Below are 15,879 nucleotides of genomic sequence, written 5' to 3' on the forward strand. Positions count from 1 at the left end.
TCATATCTAATGATGGATTATAAAAACGCATAGTTATAGCTTGATCGAAATTTTATGATTTTACATAAAAAATTCATGGAAATTAGAAAAGTTGAACCATGACTTTCCTAACATTCAGGTGAAGGTGGTGCTGGAGGAAAGTTCTGAGTATTTGGTCTTGGAGCAGCCAGGGAGCCAGCAGCCAGTGGGTCATCATAGTTCATGTATTCCACCACAAGATAAGGTTGTGCACACCTTGAAGATTCAATTATTAGCAATAGGCAATGTAAACATTACAGTTAGAGCCTTTGTTGATGAAGTCTACCCAGAGTTGTGTGGCCCTGAGTATGTCATCAGTAAGAGGTAAGCATCCTAACTTTGTATATATATTATATTATTATCATGCTTTGTCGCTGTCTCCCGAGAGATTGCATCCTTGCCCCTCTCTCCAAAACTCTTGCATGTACCTCCCTCACCACCCCATCCATAAACAAATTAAGCACCCATGGGGACATCACACACCCTTGCTGCAAACCAACATTCACGGGGAACCAATAACTTTCCTCTCTTCGTACTCTTACACATGCCTTACATCCTAGGTAAAAACTTTTCACTGCTCCTAGCATCTTACCTCCCACACCATATACTCTGAAACTTTCCACAAAGCATCTCTATCAACTCTATGATATGACTTCTCCAGATCCATAAATACTACATACAAATCCATCTGTTTTTCAAAGTATTTCTTACACACATTTTTCAAAGCAACACTTGTTCCACACATCCTCTACTACTTCTGAAACCACACTGCTCTTCCTCAGTCTGATGCTTTGTACCTGCCTTCACCCTCTCAATCAATACCCTCCCATATAATTTTCCAGGAATACTCAACAAACTTATGCCTTTGTAGTTTGAATGCTCACCTTTATTTCCTTTACCTTTGTACAATAGCTCTATGCATGCATTCTGCCACTCCTCAGGCACTTCACCATGGTCCATACATACATTGAATATCCTTACCAACCAGTCAACAACAAAGTCCCCCCTTTTTTAATATTTTCATTGCAATACCATCCAAACCCACCACCTTGCACGATTTCATCTTCTGCAAAGCTTTCACCACCTCTTCCCCCTTTACCAAACCATTCTCCATGACCCTCTCACTTTGTACACCACCCCGACCAAAACACCCTATAGCTACCACTCTATCATCAAACACATTCAATAAACTTTCAAAATACTCTATCTCCTCACTTCATCACTACCTGTAATTATCTCCCCATTTCTCATCTTCACTGATGTTCCCATTTGTTTTCTTGTCTAATGCATGTTTTTACCTCCATCCAAAGTATCTTTTTATTCTCCCCATGATTTAATGATCTCTCTCACCCCAACTTTTATTTACCCTCTTTTTCAGCCCTTGCACCTTTCTCTTGACCTCCTGCTGCTTTCTTTTATAAATCTCCCAGTCATTTGCTCTACTTCCCTGCAAGTATTGTCCAAGTGCCTCTCTTTTCTCTTTCACTAACAACCTTACTTCTTCATCCCACCACTCACTACCCTTTCTAAGCTGCCTACCTCCCACCCTTCTCATGCCCCATGCATCTTTTGTGCAAGCCATCACTGCTTCCCTAAGTACATCCTATTCCTCACCTACTCCCCGCACATCTGTTGCTCTCACCTTTTGCCATTTTACACTCAATCTCTCTTGGTACATCCTCATGCAAGTGTCCTTTCCAAGCTCACTTACTCTCACTACTCTGTTTTCCCCAATATTCTCTCTTCTTTTTTGGAAACCTCTACAAATCTTCATCTTTACCTTCACAAGATAGTGATCAGACATCCCTCCAGCTGCCCCTCTTAGCACATTAGCATTCAAAAGTTTCTCTTTTACATGCCTATCAATTAACACGTAATCCAGTATTTCCACGGCCACCATACTAGTTACTGGGCGGCCACAGATGGCGTTGTGTGTAGAGCTCGCTTATTTACATTCTTTACACTGCACTTGTTGGTGTTGATACCACAATTCTGTGAGATTCTTAGCTTACTTTGCTTAAATTTAATCCTAGCTATGGCTTATAAGGCTTGAGTATGCTAAAAGTGTTCCAGAACCGGTTGCAAAGGATATGGCAAGTGATCTTAATGAAGAAAATCTAAGCCAGGCCCATAGCCTAGTGGTAGCATTTCTGCCTGTGGCACAAGGGTCCCGGGTTCGATCCTGGCTGTTGGAGGTTTGTTTGTTCTATGAAGGTGTGCGTTCATATGCACTTTTTTTGTATTCATATACCTCTGGGTTGTACAGTTAGGTTCGGTAAAATATGCTATCTGCTGGCTATGTGCGCCTGTTGGGAAATACTCGGTGTAGACCCCGTTGCTCACCAACGTGAGATGAAGGGTATTTGAGTACATAGTATTCAAATAGTTATTTCCTAGCCAGGCCCATAGCCTAGCGGTAGCATTCCTGCCTGTGGCACAAGGGTCCCGGGTTCAATCCTGGCTGTTGGAGGTTTCTATGTTCTATGAAGGTGGGCGTTCATATGCACTTATTCGTATTCATATACCTCTGCATTGTACAGTTAGGTTCAGTAAAATGCTATCTGCTGGCTATCTCACTGACTGACTTACCTTCTTTCTTCGATTACTAGTGTTGAATCTTGATGGCTTTATATTAAATTATTTGTCCAGTCATAGGAAACATTTGCACCCTTTTTCTTGCACCCAGGTTTTTAAGGCATCCTCCATCTTCTCCTATGTCAACATCCTGAAGTGCACTGTCTTTTTTGAAAAGATGGCAGAGAAAATCTTTTCTGATAGATTCAGTTTTGTTTTTTATGTTGTAGATGCTGCTCTCACCAACAACATAATGACGAGCAACTGCTGAAGTGCCAGGTCTATGCTCTTCATTCAGTATCTTAGCCTTTTATATTCTTATTTTATTTATTTATTTTGCTTTGTCGCTGTCTCCTGCGTTAGCGAGGTAGCACAAGGAAACAGACGAAAGAAATGGCCCAACCCACCCACATACACATGTATATACATACACGTCCACCCACACAAATATACATACCTATACATCTCAGTGTACACATATATATACACACACAGACATATACATATATACACATGTACATAATTCATACTGTCTGCCTTTATTCCCATTGCCACCTCGCCACACATGGAATAACAACCCCCCTCCCCCTCATGTGTGCGAGGTAGCGCTAGGAAAAGACAACAAAGGCCCCATTCGTTCACACTCAGTCTCTAGCTGTCATGTAATAATGCAACGAAACCACATCCTTTCCACATCCAGGCCCTACAGAACTTTCCATGGTTTACCCCAGACGCTTCACATGCCCTGGTTCAATCTATTGACAGCACGTCGACCCCGGTATACCACATCGTTCCAATGCTATCTATCTATATATCTGAAGCCTGTTCCCAACTGGGTCTCTCTCAAGGGGTGGCCATGGCAATATTCTCCATAACTTGTGAACTTCAGTGCCACTTCTTAGCCTTTATTGCCTCACCTTTAACAGGCCAATGGCAGTTTTAGTACAGCTGTAGCAGAGGCTCCTACTTGATGTTCTTGCAGACTACTTTTACCTAATGCTCTTTCTTAATGTTCCCAGTTAATACTTCTCCCTATTTTTTTTTTTACATAATGCTCCTGCTTAAATGTTCCTACCTACTTCTGCTACCTATTGCTCCTATCATTTTGCCAAAAGGCAGGGCTAGCACTTAGTGCTCACCTCAGGAAAATCTAGAGCTACGAAGAATGAACTGTGTGAGTTAAATGTTGTCAAGTGTAATGTATGATAAGGAAAGATTGTATGCTTGTAGATAGAATGCCAATAGTTCATGTATGGGTGAGGCAGAAGAAAAGACAGCTACCTAGTCCAGATAAGTGCAACTTGACAACCACTGAAGTGCTGGCTCACTATGCGGCCGTCACTAACAATCCCGATACTCAGGCATTTAGTACTGGTAATATAACTCCCTGGTTGTTGGCTGCTTACCAGCTTCTACCTAAACTTTTCCCCCAAGGTAAAGGTCTTCCTTATCCTCTCAGCAGGTTCACTTGTAGTAGGAGTACTTGCTGGACTCATAGACATAGTGATGATTGGTTCAGTTGGGCAGAAGTATAGAAATTTATGAGTGGTAAATGATGCATCCTTAGCCTTTGAATGCAAACAGAAAAGTGACTTGGTGGGCAGAGTGGAATGCACAGCATTGGCACCCCACAACACACTAGCAGCTTGGTTCATGTTGTATCATGATAGCTTGTGTTATAATAAAAAATGTGCTCACACTATATCCCAGCACTGCTGTACAATGATTTTTTTTTTGGCATATCTAAAAAATTATGTCTACTTAAAGAAGGCTAAATTTTAAACTTATTGTATTATTTACTTACTAAATGCTCAGAGAATTGCATTTTATAGAGACCATCTGATCAGACCCATCAGAGTAGAGGCCGAGGGCTTTCCCAGAGAGAAGACTTGGACCAAATACATATGTTCAAAGGGTAAGCATACATTTCCTCCAGACCACTTGATTCAGCATGTGTGTACAGATTTTGAATCATATGCAACTGTCATGATGACTTGATAAGATGTGTACAGATGTTTGAATATTGATGAATTACAAATGAACTGTCCTTCTGCTAATTTGTTTTAATGAAACAAACAGTGGAGATAAACTGTCCTCAGTTTTACTTAATTTTAAAGAAAAAATAGTGTGGATGAACTGACCTGTGGCTGACTTAATTTTGATGACACTAGCAGTATAGATGAACTGCCCTTTTGAATAACTTGAATTTTGTGTAACAAAGTATAATAGATAATTCATATGTATTTTTCATATATTAGATAACCCTTCGCTTTAAGTGAGGTCGTTTTACAAAAACCTTGCACAAAGAGAAATCATATATAGTGAACCAGTGAATATAGAGAAAAGTGGGATATGTGCAGCAACTTTGTGGTCAATGCTGGCAGAATCTCCCGTTACCTTCACATTATGTAGCTTTTGATGCTGAATAAGCTTATTTTGCCATCCTTTACGTGCTTGAAATGGCTCTGGCTAAGCTGCATTGTCTTCTTTAGATAAAAACTCATAAATCGTCAGAGCTTTAGACCTTGGTTGAAGGTTACTAAGGATGTTTTTCTTCTTTGTCTCATGCTGCATGAAATATGAGAGCATTTTCTTCATCCTCTTCATAAATGGATTCAAATCTCTGTGGTTACCTTTGTAGACAGTGGAGTAGAGTGGACCATAGAACTGAAAATGTGTTGGAGATAGTAGATTCATCCAGATTGTAAGCACACCCAAGTACTTGTGCTCCCTCACCAGCATCAGTGCATTGTAAGATTTCTGGCTTCATTTCTAAGGTCAAAGAGGTTCTCTTTAATTTAACTGCTGGTTTTGGGGTAGAAGATGTTGCTGGATGTTGGATGCCATATTTACAAACACAAACACAGTAGGTGCGGGAAAATCAGATTAGTTGGTACGTCCAAATTGCACAAGTAGCACAGATCTGCAGACAACAGTGGTAACTGAAACTGACCTGCTTGTGGGAATGTGGGGTACTTCACCCAGGACCCACATTTACTCCAGCCACCAATGCACACTGAAGTTTTAGCACACTTTCTATTGCACTGACACTCCCTCACTGTCATCAGTACGCTGTGAAATAGAATTTATAAGGTCAGAGAGGTTCTCTTCTGTTTAATTGCTTGGTCTGGGGTAGAAGATGAAGCTGGATGTTTAGATGTCATATTGACAAACACACACACACACAGCGGGTTGCATGAAAATCACATTAGTAGATATATCCAAAATGCAGATATAGTACCGTTCTGCACACAACAGTAATAAGTGCGAGACTTATCCACTGGCAGGAATGTGGTACTTTTCACTCAGGACACATGTTTACTCCACCACCAACCCTCACACTTGACACACTTTCTACCTAATGTAGTTGTGTGGTAGCGAATTTTGACTGCATAAGTTGGGGAAGTGGTATAAGTAGGTTCCTTGCATAAAGTGAAATTGTACATAGTGATCCTGCATAAAGCAAGGACTAGGTGTTTTAGAATATTTTACCTATTTGTAGATATTTTGTATAGAGGAAATATTAATATATTAAAAAAAATAAGTGCTACTAATGCCTTGTTCTTTTTCTGCTGCTCAGTGATGTAGATAACCTTTGTTCTGACAATGAAGTCCTTTATAACTGCCGCCCTGGACTTACCCTTATCCAACCTCTTGCACACCTCCATCTTTTTGAGGCTTTAAACATTCTTTTTGCACTTTTTGTGAGATTTGGATGGCTTTGAGGAAGTGTCAGGCAATTTCTAACTGTTTGAAAGGGGCCATTGTTCATATTACTAATTTGAGATGCACAAAATCCAAAAAAATATGCTATACCAACACACAACACTGCATGAGAAAGCACATGGGAGACAGTAAATGAGACAGTAACCAGTGATGAAGTGTGTGCATGATTAGAAATATCTTTACGTATCTTTTAATTTTTCAATATTTTTGGGATAATCAAGGGTTACCAGATGAAACTGAAAAACTTATGTTGTTTCTGAACATTTTGTCTCGAATTGTGGATAACAAAGGTTTTACTGTAATGTAGATAGAGTAATTGACAACAAAAAAATACATAATGAAGTAATCTCCTTAATGAAAGATTAGATCATTAAAAATTCCTGCCACTATGTTCACCGAGTGTTGCAGTAATTGATGCTTGACCCATGACCAAAGCTTGATCAGGCAGTCTTCAAGGAGTCCTAGTTCAAAGCTTTTGATTGAGACATTTAACATATAGTCTGTGATCAGTGTGGTAAATTATACTTTTCATATATTTTTTTATACACAATTCTCTTTAGTAGGTTCTTACTTAACGCATGCATGTTCCTAGAAATGGCTCTTTTCTGTCCTTGTCCTTGTCTGCAACCCTCCCTGTGTTGAACAACACCTGTTTACCTCTTTTTTCTCACTCAGAAACTTAACTGGCTCGTTCTCCACTTCTATATTAACTATAGTGGAATCAAAAGGCTTGAGTGGGTTCAAAAGGCTTCTGTCTCATTATTTCTTCAGGTGTCACCTCTCTTTACTATCCCTTTTTGTACTCTGCAATCTTGCTCCTCTATTCCTCTATCGTATAGTTATTATTTTGGGCACTGTTCTCGCAAGCTGTCTGCATGTGTTCCCACACCTGAGGTTTGGACCTTTAAGACACATTTGGATGCTGCTTCTTTCAGTTTCTGCATGAAACTGGGCACTTGAGGATAAGCCATTATGATACCTCTTTCTTCTTTCAGACATCTAAGCTTTGGAATTCTCTTCCCTCTTTTATATTTACCTATCTGCACTGAATGGGGAGGGAGTTTTACATTCGATGGTCCCCATCTCTTGAACACACTCTACTATCATACAACCTGTTGTGATGTATGCTAACTGCATTAACCATGTCCTCAGTCAATCTTTCCAATCATTCACCACTGTTATATTATAATAGTATTTCTTTATGCCCTTATTTACAAGTCTCTTACTTAATTTCATATTGTGTCCCCTGGTTGCACAAGCCCTACATCTTTCAAAGTAATCCACACTATCCACTTTGTCAGTCTTTTCTCTCTTCCAAGATGGGTAAATTCAAAGCCTCCAGCCTTTGTAGCTTAGCTTTCTTATTTTTGGTAGAATTTTTGTTGCCATCTTCTGGACCTTCTCTGAGGGTTCTTTGTGCTTCTTTAGGCGTGATAACCAAACCTAAGAAACATATTCTAGTCTCGTCATTGTGTAGAATATGAATAGCTTGCTAAATATTTTTTTATCCATACACTTGAAAGCTATTTTGATATTTGACAGGTGATAGTTTGTCTCTTAACTTTCTCCTAATATGGAACTCTGGCAACAGATTGGGGTTGATATCTGCTCCCAGGTCCCTCTCACACACAAAATCTTGAAGCTTATTCATTCCTTAATAATAATCATATTAAGGCTGTCTTTTGTCTTGTCCCATCCTCATTACTTTACATTTGCTCACATTTCACATCAGCCACATTTCAGACTAGCTTTGGAGTCTCTTTAGGGCCCTTTGTAAAATGATGCAATCCTCTTCACTTTCACCTCCCTCATGACTTTCACATCATGTGCAAACATATTCAGGTAAAATTCCATACATTCAGGCAAGTCATTAGTGTAGATCAAGAAGAGTAATGGTCCCAGAAATGGACTGTGTAGCACCCCACTGGTCACCTCATCCCATTTGGAAAAAGCCCCTCTGACATGCATCCTTTGCTCCCTCCCACTGACATAATCTTCTTTGCTTGGTGATTCAGCTTCATAGTCAGCCTCCTATTTGGTACAGTGTCAGATGCCTTCTGGCAGTCTAAATACGGACAGTCCACCAAGCCTCCCCTTTTGAAGAGAACTGAGCTCACTCATAAAACTCTTGAGAGGCTAGTTACTCATGACCTCCTTTTCCAAAAACCATGCTGTCTCTCACTTAGGAAATGGAAATTTTTCATCAGCAGAAAGTCATCCATGTGCTTTCTAACAACCTTTTCCAGAACTTTACACTCCACAGTCATTAGTGAGACTGTTATATAGTAAAGCACCTGTTCCTGGTCCTCTTTCTTATATGTAGGTATGACATTTACCCCTTTTTTATTCCCTTGACACTATGCCTCTCTCCAGTGGCACCTTTAATGGTAATTCAGGTGGTCTGTCAAGTGTATCTGCACAGCTCTTTAGCACATATGATGATATTTCATCAGGACCATGAGCCATGTATGGGTCAAGTTCTTGTAGTACAGGTTGTAACAGGTTGTACCTCTTTAATCCGGCAACCTTGGGACGTGGCCATTGCTGGAACACAGAAAATGCCAGAAAACAGAAATTGACCCCTTTAAAGGCCCTCGGGTGAACTTTTTTACCAATTACCATCACCTTGGTTTTACGTGTTCTTGCAGCATTGTTGCAGCCAAGAATTGTTCCCTCATCCTTGGGATCCTTACCTGCAGCTGGAGAATCCTCAGTATCTTAGATAAGTGTTTTTTGTGGCATACTATGCCATTACTGGGCAGATTCATCAGCATTATACACTTGTTTTGGGGCTGTAAGAGTTTAACAGGACTGTTAATTAGCTTGGCTGCTGTGTAAACATTATTTTTTGTATGTCTGTGTATTGTTAAACTTTACTTTTTTCAGATATCAATGAAAATGAAGACTTTTTAGGCCATTGGTTTATTGAAATGCCACAAGAAATTGTGGTCAACTCTGCCAAAGGTTGGATTACAGCAGTTGGTGACCTTCTTGGACCTACTCTTGAGGTGTGTAAGTTTTCCTCTGACAAGGCCTTTTACTGTAGCTGGTCTTTAAGCAAATGTATTTTCATTTTATAATGATTTAGCATATGTACAGTGAAGTGTATATTCATATCTTATTGTATAGTTGTAACTAAATTGGTTTTGATTACTGGAGTATGACTGTACTGAGAAAATCTGTTATAGGATTATGAAGATTGCACTGTTAAAGGTTTACTTTCTTTGACTGTATCTATAAAAAATCTTTTTTGCAATGGTCTTTCATATGCTTTTAAACGTCATGCATAATTGTAAGTGTTACTTTTTCATATACTTACTCAGTTGATTTATTTCTCTGGATGAGGCTAAATTTATCGTTTGTCATACTAAACTCCATTGCAGCAGTTTACTCCTGTTTCTCAGTGTCTGGGTGGTACTTATTTTCTTCCTGCCCCAGGAATTCCTTCTGTCTTTATAGGGCTCCTGCAGCTCCTGCATCGGTAAGGACGACAGGTCATAAAGTGTTGTGATGTTGTGAGTGCATCTTTGTATAGAGAATGTAGTGCAGTTGAACAGTAAGGGCACACTGTCTTCTTTGTGGTAGTTATGTTGTGAGCATGAAGGGTCTTGGGATATGTTGAAATATTGTTGTAAAGTTGTAGTGATGGATGATGTCTAGAGTAGAAATGGGAGAGTGTGACTTGTGTTTGTTTGGGGATTGTGGTTTCTAATGGGTCTATTTCTGGTGAGATGGAGTTTAAGACTGAGTTGAGAGGTTCGTTGGTTAGTGCTTGTCAGGTTATGGTAGTGTGTATGTGTTTCATCAGAGGTGTATTTGTTGGGGATGGGGGAATCTGTGAGTAGGGGTTACTGAAATATTAGGGAATGGTAAGCTCTCTTTTTGGGGGTTTGACAGTTTAATATAGGGTGGTTTGAATGGGAAGGGTCTAGTACTGTTGCACAGATCAGTGGGAGGGGTCTAGTGCTGTTGCATGGAATTGGGTGCCAAACATGTTTAGGTGGGTTTATATTGGGAGGCTTTTTGTTTCAGTGTAAAGGTATTGTGTGTTTATGTTTGCTTGGCAACTACTGACTATTCTGAGAGCACAATTTTGCAAGGTTTGCAGCTTTGGAATAATTGTTTTTTAGAGGGTGAAAGACCAGGAAGGTGAGGCACAGTTTAAAATGGAGCAGATGAATTGTAAATTTAGGATGTTGAGGGATTCTTTTCTTGTCCAAATCTGGATCCACTGAGTGTTCTGAGAGCATTTAGTTTGTTTTTTGCATTTGTGTTGAAGCTTTTTTTTTTGTTAAATTTTTATTTATTATACTTGATTGCTGTTTCCTGCATCAGCAAGGTAGCACCAGGAAACGGATGAAGAGACCATCCACTCATACACACACATATATATACATACACGACCATACATGTACATATACATACATATACATACCAACATATACACATATTTATATTTATTTATTTTGCTTTGTCGCTGTCTCCCGCATTTGCGAGGTAGCGCAAGGAAACAGACGAAAGAAATGGCCCAACCCACCCCCATACACATGTATGTACGTACATACATGTCCACACACGCAAATATACATACCCATACATCTCAATGGAAATGAGATGTTTGAGGACAATATGTGGTGTGAGGTGGTTTGATCGAGTAAGTAATGTAAGGGTAAGAGAGATGTGTGGAAATAAAAAGAGCGTGGTTGAGAGGGCAGAAGAGGGTGCCTTGAAATGGTTTGGGCACATGGAGAGAATGAGTGAGGAAAGATTGACCAAGAGGAAATATGTGTTGGAGGTGGAGGGAACGAGGAGAAGAGGGAGACCAAATTGGAGGTGGAAAGATGGAGTGAAAAAGATTTTGTGTGATCGGGGCCTGAACATGCAGGAGGGTGAAAGGAGGGCAAGGAATAGAGTGAATTGGAGCGATGTGGTATACCGGGGTTGACGTGCTGTCAGTGGATTGAATCAAGGCATGTGAAGCGTCTGGGGTAAACCATGGAAAGCTGTGTAGGTATGTATATTTGCGTGTGTGGACGTATGTATATACATGTGTATGGGGGTGGGTTGGGCCATTTCTTTCGTCTGTTTCCTTGCGCTACCTCGCAAATGTGGGAGACAGCAACAAAGCAAAAAAAAAAAAAAAAAAATCTCAATGTACACATATATATATATACACACACAGACACATACATATATACCCATGCACACAATTCACACTGTCTGCCTTTATTCATTCCCATCACCACCTCGCCACACATGGAATACCATCCCCCTTTCCCCCTCATGTGTGCGAGGTAGCGCTAGGAAAATACAACAAAGGCCCCATTCGTTCACACTCAGTCTCTAGCTGTCATGCAATAATGCCCGAAACCACAGCTCCCTTTCCACATCCAGGCCCCACAGAACTTTCCATGGTTTACCCCAGACGCTTCACATGCCCTGATTCAATCCATTGACAGCACGTTGACCCCGGTATACCACATCAATCCAATTCACTCTATTCTTTGCCCGCCTTTCACCCTCCTGCATTTTCAGGCCCCGATCACTCAAAATCTTTTTCACTCCCTCTTTCCACCTCCAATTTGGTCTCCCACTTCTCCTCGTTCCCTCCACCTCCGACACATATATCCTCTTGGTCAATCTTTCCTCACTCATTCTCTCCATGTGCCCAAACCATTTCAAGGCACCCTCTTCTGCCCTCTCAACCACGCTCTTTTTATTTCCACACATCTCTCTTACCCTTACATTACTTACTCGATCAAACCACCTCACACCACATATTGTCCTCAAACATCTCATTTCCTGCACAACTACCCTCCAGCATACAATGCCTATCCATAGTCCACGCCTCGCAACCATACAACATTGTTGGAACCACTATTCCTTCAAACATAGCCATTTTTGCTTTAGGAGATAATGTTCTCGACTTCCACACATTCTTTAAGGCTCCCAGGGTTTTCGCCCCCTCCCCCACCCTATGATTCACTTCCGCTTCCATGGTTCCATCCGCTGCCAGATCCACTCCCAGATATCTAAAACACTTTACTTCCTCCACTTTTTCTCCATTCAAACTTACCTCCCAATTGACATGACCCTCAACCCTACTGTACCTAATAACCTTGCTGTTATTTACGTTTACTCTTAACTTTCTTCTTTCACACACTTTACCAAACTGAGTCACCAGCTTCCGCAGTTTCTCACATGAATCAGCCACCAGCGCTGTATCATCAGCGAACAACAACTGACTCACTTCCCAAGCTCTCTCATCCCCAACAGACTTCATACTTGCCCCCCCTTTCCAAAACTCTTGCATTCACCTCCCTAACAACCCCATCCATAAACAAATTAAACAACCATGGAGACGTCACACACCCTTGCCGCAAACCTACATTCACTGAGAACCAATCACTTTCCTATCTTCCTACACGTACACATGCCTTACATCCTCGATAAAAACTTTTCACTGCTTCTAACAACTTGCCTCCCACACCATATATTCTTAGTACCTTCCACAAAGCATCTCTATCAACTCTATCATATGCCTTCTCCAGATCCATAAATGCTACATACAAATCCATTTGCTTTTCTAAGTATTTCTCACATACATTCTTCAAAGCAAACACCTGATCCACACACCCTCTACCACTTCTGAAACCACACTGCACTTCCCCAATCTGATGCTCTGTACATGCCTTCACCCTCTCAATCAATACCCTCTCATATAATTTACCAGAAATACTCAACAAACTTATACCTCTGTAATTTGAGCACTCACTCTTATCCCCTTTGCCTTTGTACGATGGCACTATGCACGCATTCCGCCAATCCTCAGGCACCTCACCATGAATCATACATACATTAAATAACCTTACCAACCAGTTAACAATACAGTCACCCCCTTTTTTAATAAATTCCACTGCAATACCATCCAAACCTGCTGCCTTGCCGGTTTTCATCTTCCGCAAAGCTTTTACTACCTCTTCTCTGTTTACCAAATCATTTTCCCTAACCCTCTCACTTTGCACACCACCTCGACCAAAACACCCTATATCTGCCACTCTATCATCAAACACATTCAACAAACCTTCAAAATACTCACTCCATCTCCTTCTCACATCACCACTACTTGTTATCACCTCCCCATTAGCCTCCTTCACTGAAGTTCCCATTTGCTCCCTTGTCTTACCCACTTTATTTACCTCCTTCCTGAACATCTTTTTATTCTCCCTAAAATTTAATGATACTCTCTCACCCCAACTCTCATTTGCCCTCTTTTTTCACCTCTTGCACCTTTCTCTTGACCTCCTGTCTCATTCTTTTATACATCCACTCATTTGCACTCCTTCCCTGCAAAAATCATCCAAATGCCTCTCTCTTCTCTTTCACTAATAATCTTACTTACTTACTTACTTACCATATACATATATATTCATGTACATTTTCATACTTGCTTGCCTCATCCATTTTCAGCTGAACTACCCCCCCACGGTTTACCCCAGATTCTTCATATGCCCTGGTTCAGTCCAATGACAGTACATTGACCTCAGTATACCATATCATTCTAGTTCACTCTATTTGTTGTGCTACCCCATCTATGTGCATATATGTTTATGAGAGTGGTTGGGTGTTTCTTCATCGGTTTTACTGGCACTACTTTACTAATGCAGGAAATGGCGATCAAGTACAATATTATTATTAAAAAACAAAAAACAAAGTTGTTTTTAGTGCCCTTTTAAGTTTCTTTCATGTATAACTCTACTCTTGACTTAGGTTTTCCAACTACCATTGGTACAGGACTCTACTCTCAGATATGTAAACTTATCCATGTTTACCAGTTCTTTACCATGCAAGTTGATATTACGTTGTGAACTCCCATTCCATTAAAAAACTAGACCTTTACTTGTATTCACATTCACTTTCATCTTCCTTTTTGCATATGTTGCTGAAACTGCCCACCATTCTATCTTGCTATTTCTTCAATTTAGCTAAAAGCACAGCATCATCTGTACACAGCAACTGTAGCAACTTCCCTCCTGTTTCTCTGTGATTTACACCACTGTAACTTTAACTTGCTCTCATTTGATATGATACCCCATCCACAAACACTTACATAACTGTGATAACATCATGCAAACATGAGACACTCCACATTTATATCAGGCTACCTGCTCATTAACCTACTCACTCTTGTGCATGCATTACTTCCATAATAAAAGCCTTTAATCATATGCAGATATCATTTATGCCCATTAGTCCTTTCACTTTACCTTAAGCTTTTTCTAAATCCATATATGTTGCATACACTTTTTTTTCCTTGAATTTTGCCCACTCCTTGTCTAAGTGCAGAAATCTTATCTAATCACTCTCCTAAATCCATATAATTTTTCTGCAGCAAGGGGTTCTGTAATCCCTTTCTCATTATTGATCACTATCTTTCCATACACCTTGCCCCTTATGCTTCAGAAGCTTATTCTTTTTTTAAATTTTACAAACACATTTTTCCTCTTGCCTTTTTTCAGAGGAGCACTTACAGCCGTCATCAAGTTATCAAGCACAATTGTACATTCTTCTATACACAATCCTGTTTACATACATATTCACAATAATTTGGTGAAAACTAATGTTTATTAGCCGAAATATTATAAGCATCTTGCTTTATTCAGAATCTCATGCACCTTATTTTTGCAGAGATAACTTTCTCATTTTGTTAGTAAAATACTTATTATCAAATACTTTCAGAATCTAGGCTCCCTAATACGCATGCCATATGGTTGTGGGGAACAAAACATGCTAAACTTTGCCCCAAATATTTTCATTCTCCAATACCTTGAGGCTTCAGAGCAAACTACCCTTGATATTGGCGACAAAGCTGTTGAATACATGAAACAAGGTAAGTAATCCTTTTTTTAAAGTTTGATATCTTGTAATTGATTAACTGAGTTATCTGTATCTTACTTTTTGCAAGAGCCATAAAGGTGGTTAGAATGAACAACTTTCCTCTAGCTTCTGTAATGCACCAATTAGACATAAAAGCTTTTCTCATGTGACCCTTTGGTATTATTTTGACATTTGAACATTTCTTAAGCAATCATGAAGAAAACTTTTTTCACTTGTTTGTTATATTCTGCGGTAGCAGGATAATGCCAGGAGCAGATGAAGAAATGGCCTCATTTGTGCAAATCTTATCTCTAGCTGTCATGTATAATTCGACAAAACCAGAGCCCTCTATCCACTACCAGGCCCCAAAAACCTTTTTGTGGTTTCCCCTGACCATTTCTTATACCCTGGTTTAGCTTATTTATAGCATGTTGTCCCCAGTATACCATGTTGCTCCTATTTGTTTGATCCCATAAAGTATTCTGAAAAATTTAGTTGATTATACAGTGTGTTAAGGAAGAATTAATGAAAAGGAAGAATTAATGAAAAATGAGCATTTAGATAGTTTCAGGTTTTGTAAGCATGAGTGATCATTTGTATGGTGAACAAAGAATTCAATAGTATTTTTTTAGAGCTTGTTGTAAGTACTAGAGTTTGTAGGTTGGATGTTTTTAAGCTGGGGAC

The 15,879-nt window shown here is 39.8% G+C and overlaps 1 protein-coding gene across 1 annotated transcript in view; it reads left to right on the forward strand.

Moving 5' to 3' along the window:
• LOC139752129 (alpha-2-macroglobulin-like) overlaps window positions 1–15,879 on the forward strand; it is a 196,432-nt gene that overhangs the window by 118,396 nt on the left and 62,157 nt on the right. The window contains exons 17-20 of the mRNA XM_071668047.1: window positions 119–342; window positions 4,425–4,507; window positions 9,205–9,326; window positions 15,058–15,208. Of these exons, the coding sequence (XP_071524148.1) occupies window positions 119–342; window positions 4,425–4,507; window positions 9,205–9,326; window positions 15,058–15,208 (580 nt within the window). The remainder of the gene's footprint in view (window positions 1–118; window positions 343–4,424; window positions 4,508–9,204; window positions 9,327–15,057; window positions 15,209–15,879) is intronic.

The sequence above is a fragment of the Panulirus ornatus genome, chromosome 12 (assembly GCF_036320965.1).
Source record: "Panulirus ornatus isolate Po-2019 chromosome 12, ASM3632096v1, whole genome shotgun sequence".
Taxonomy (NCBI): domain Eukaryota; kingdom Metazoa; phylum Arthropoda; class Malacostraca; order Decapoda; family Palinuridae; genus Panulirus; species Panulirus ornatus.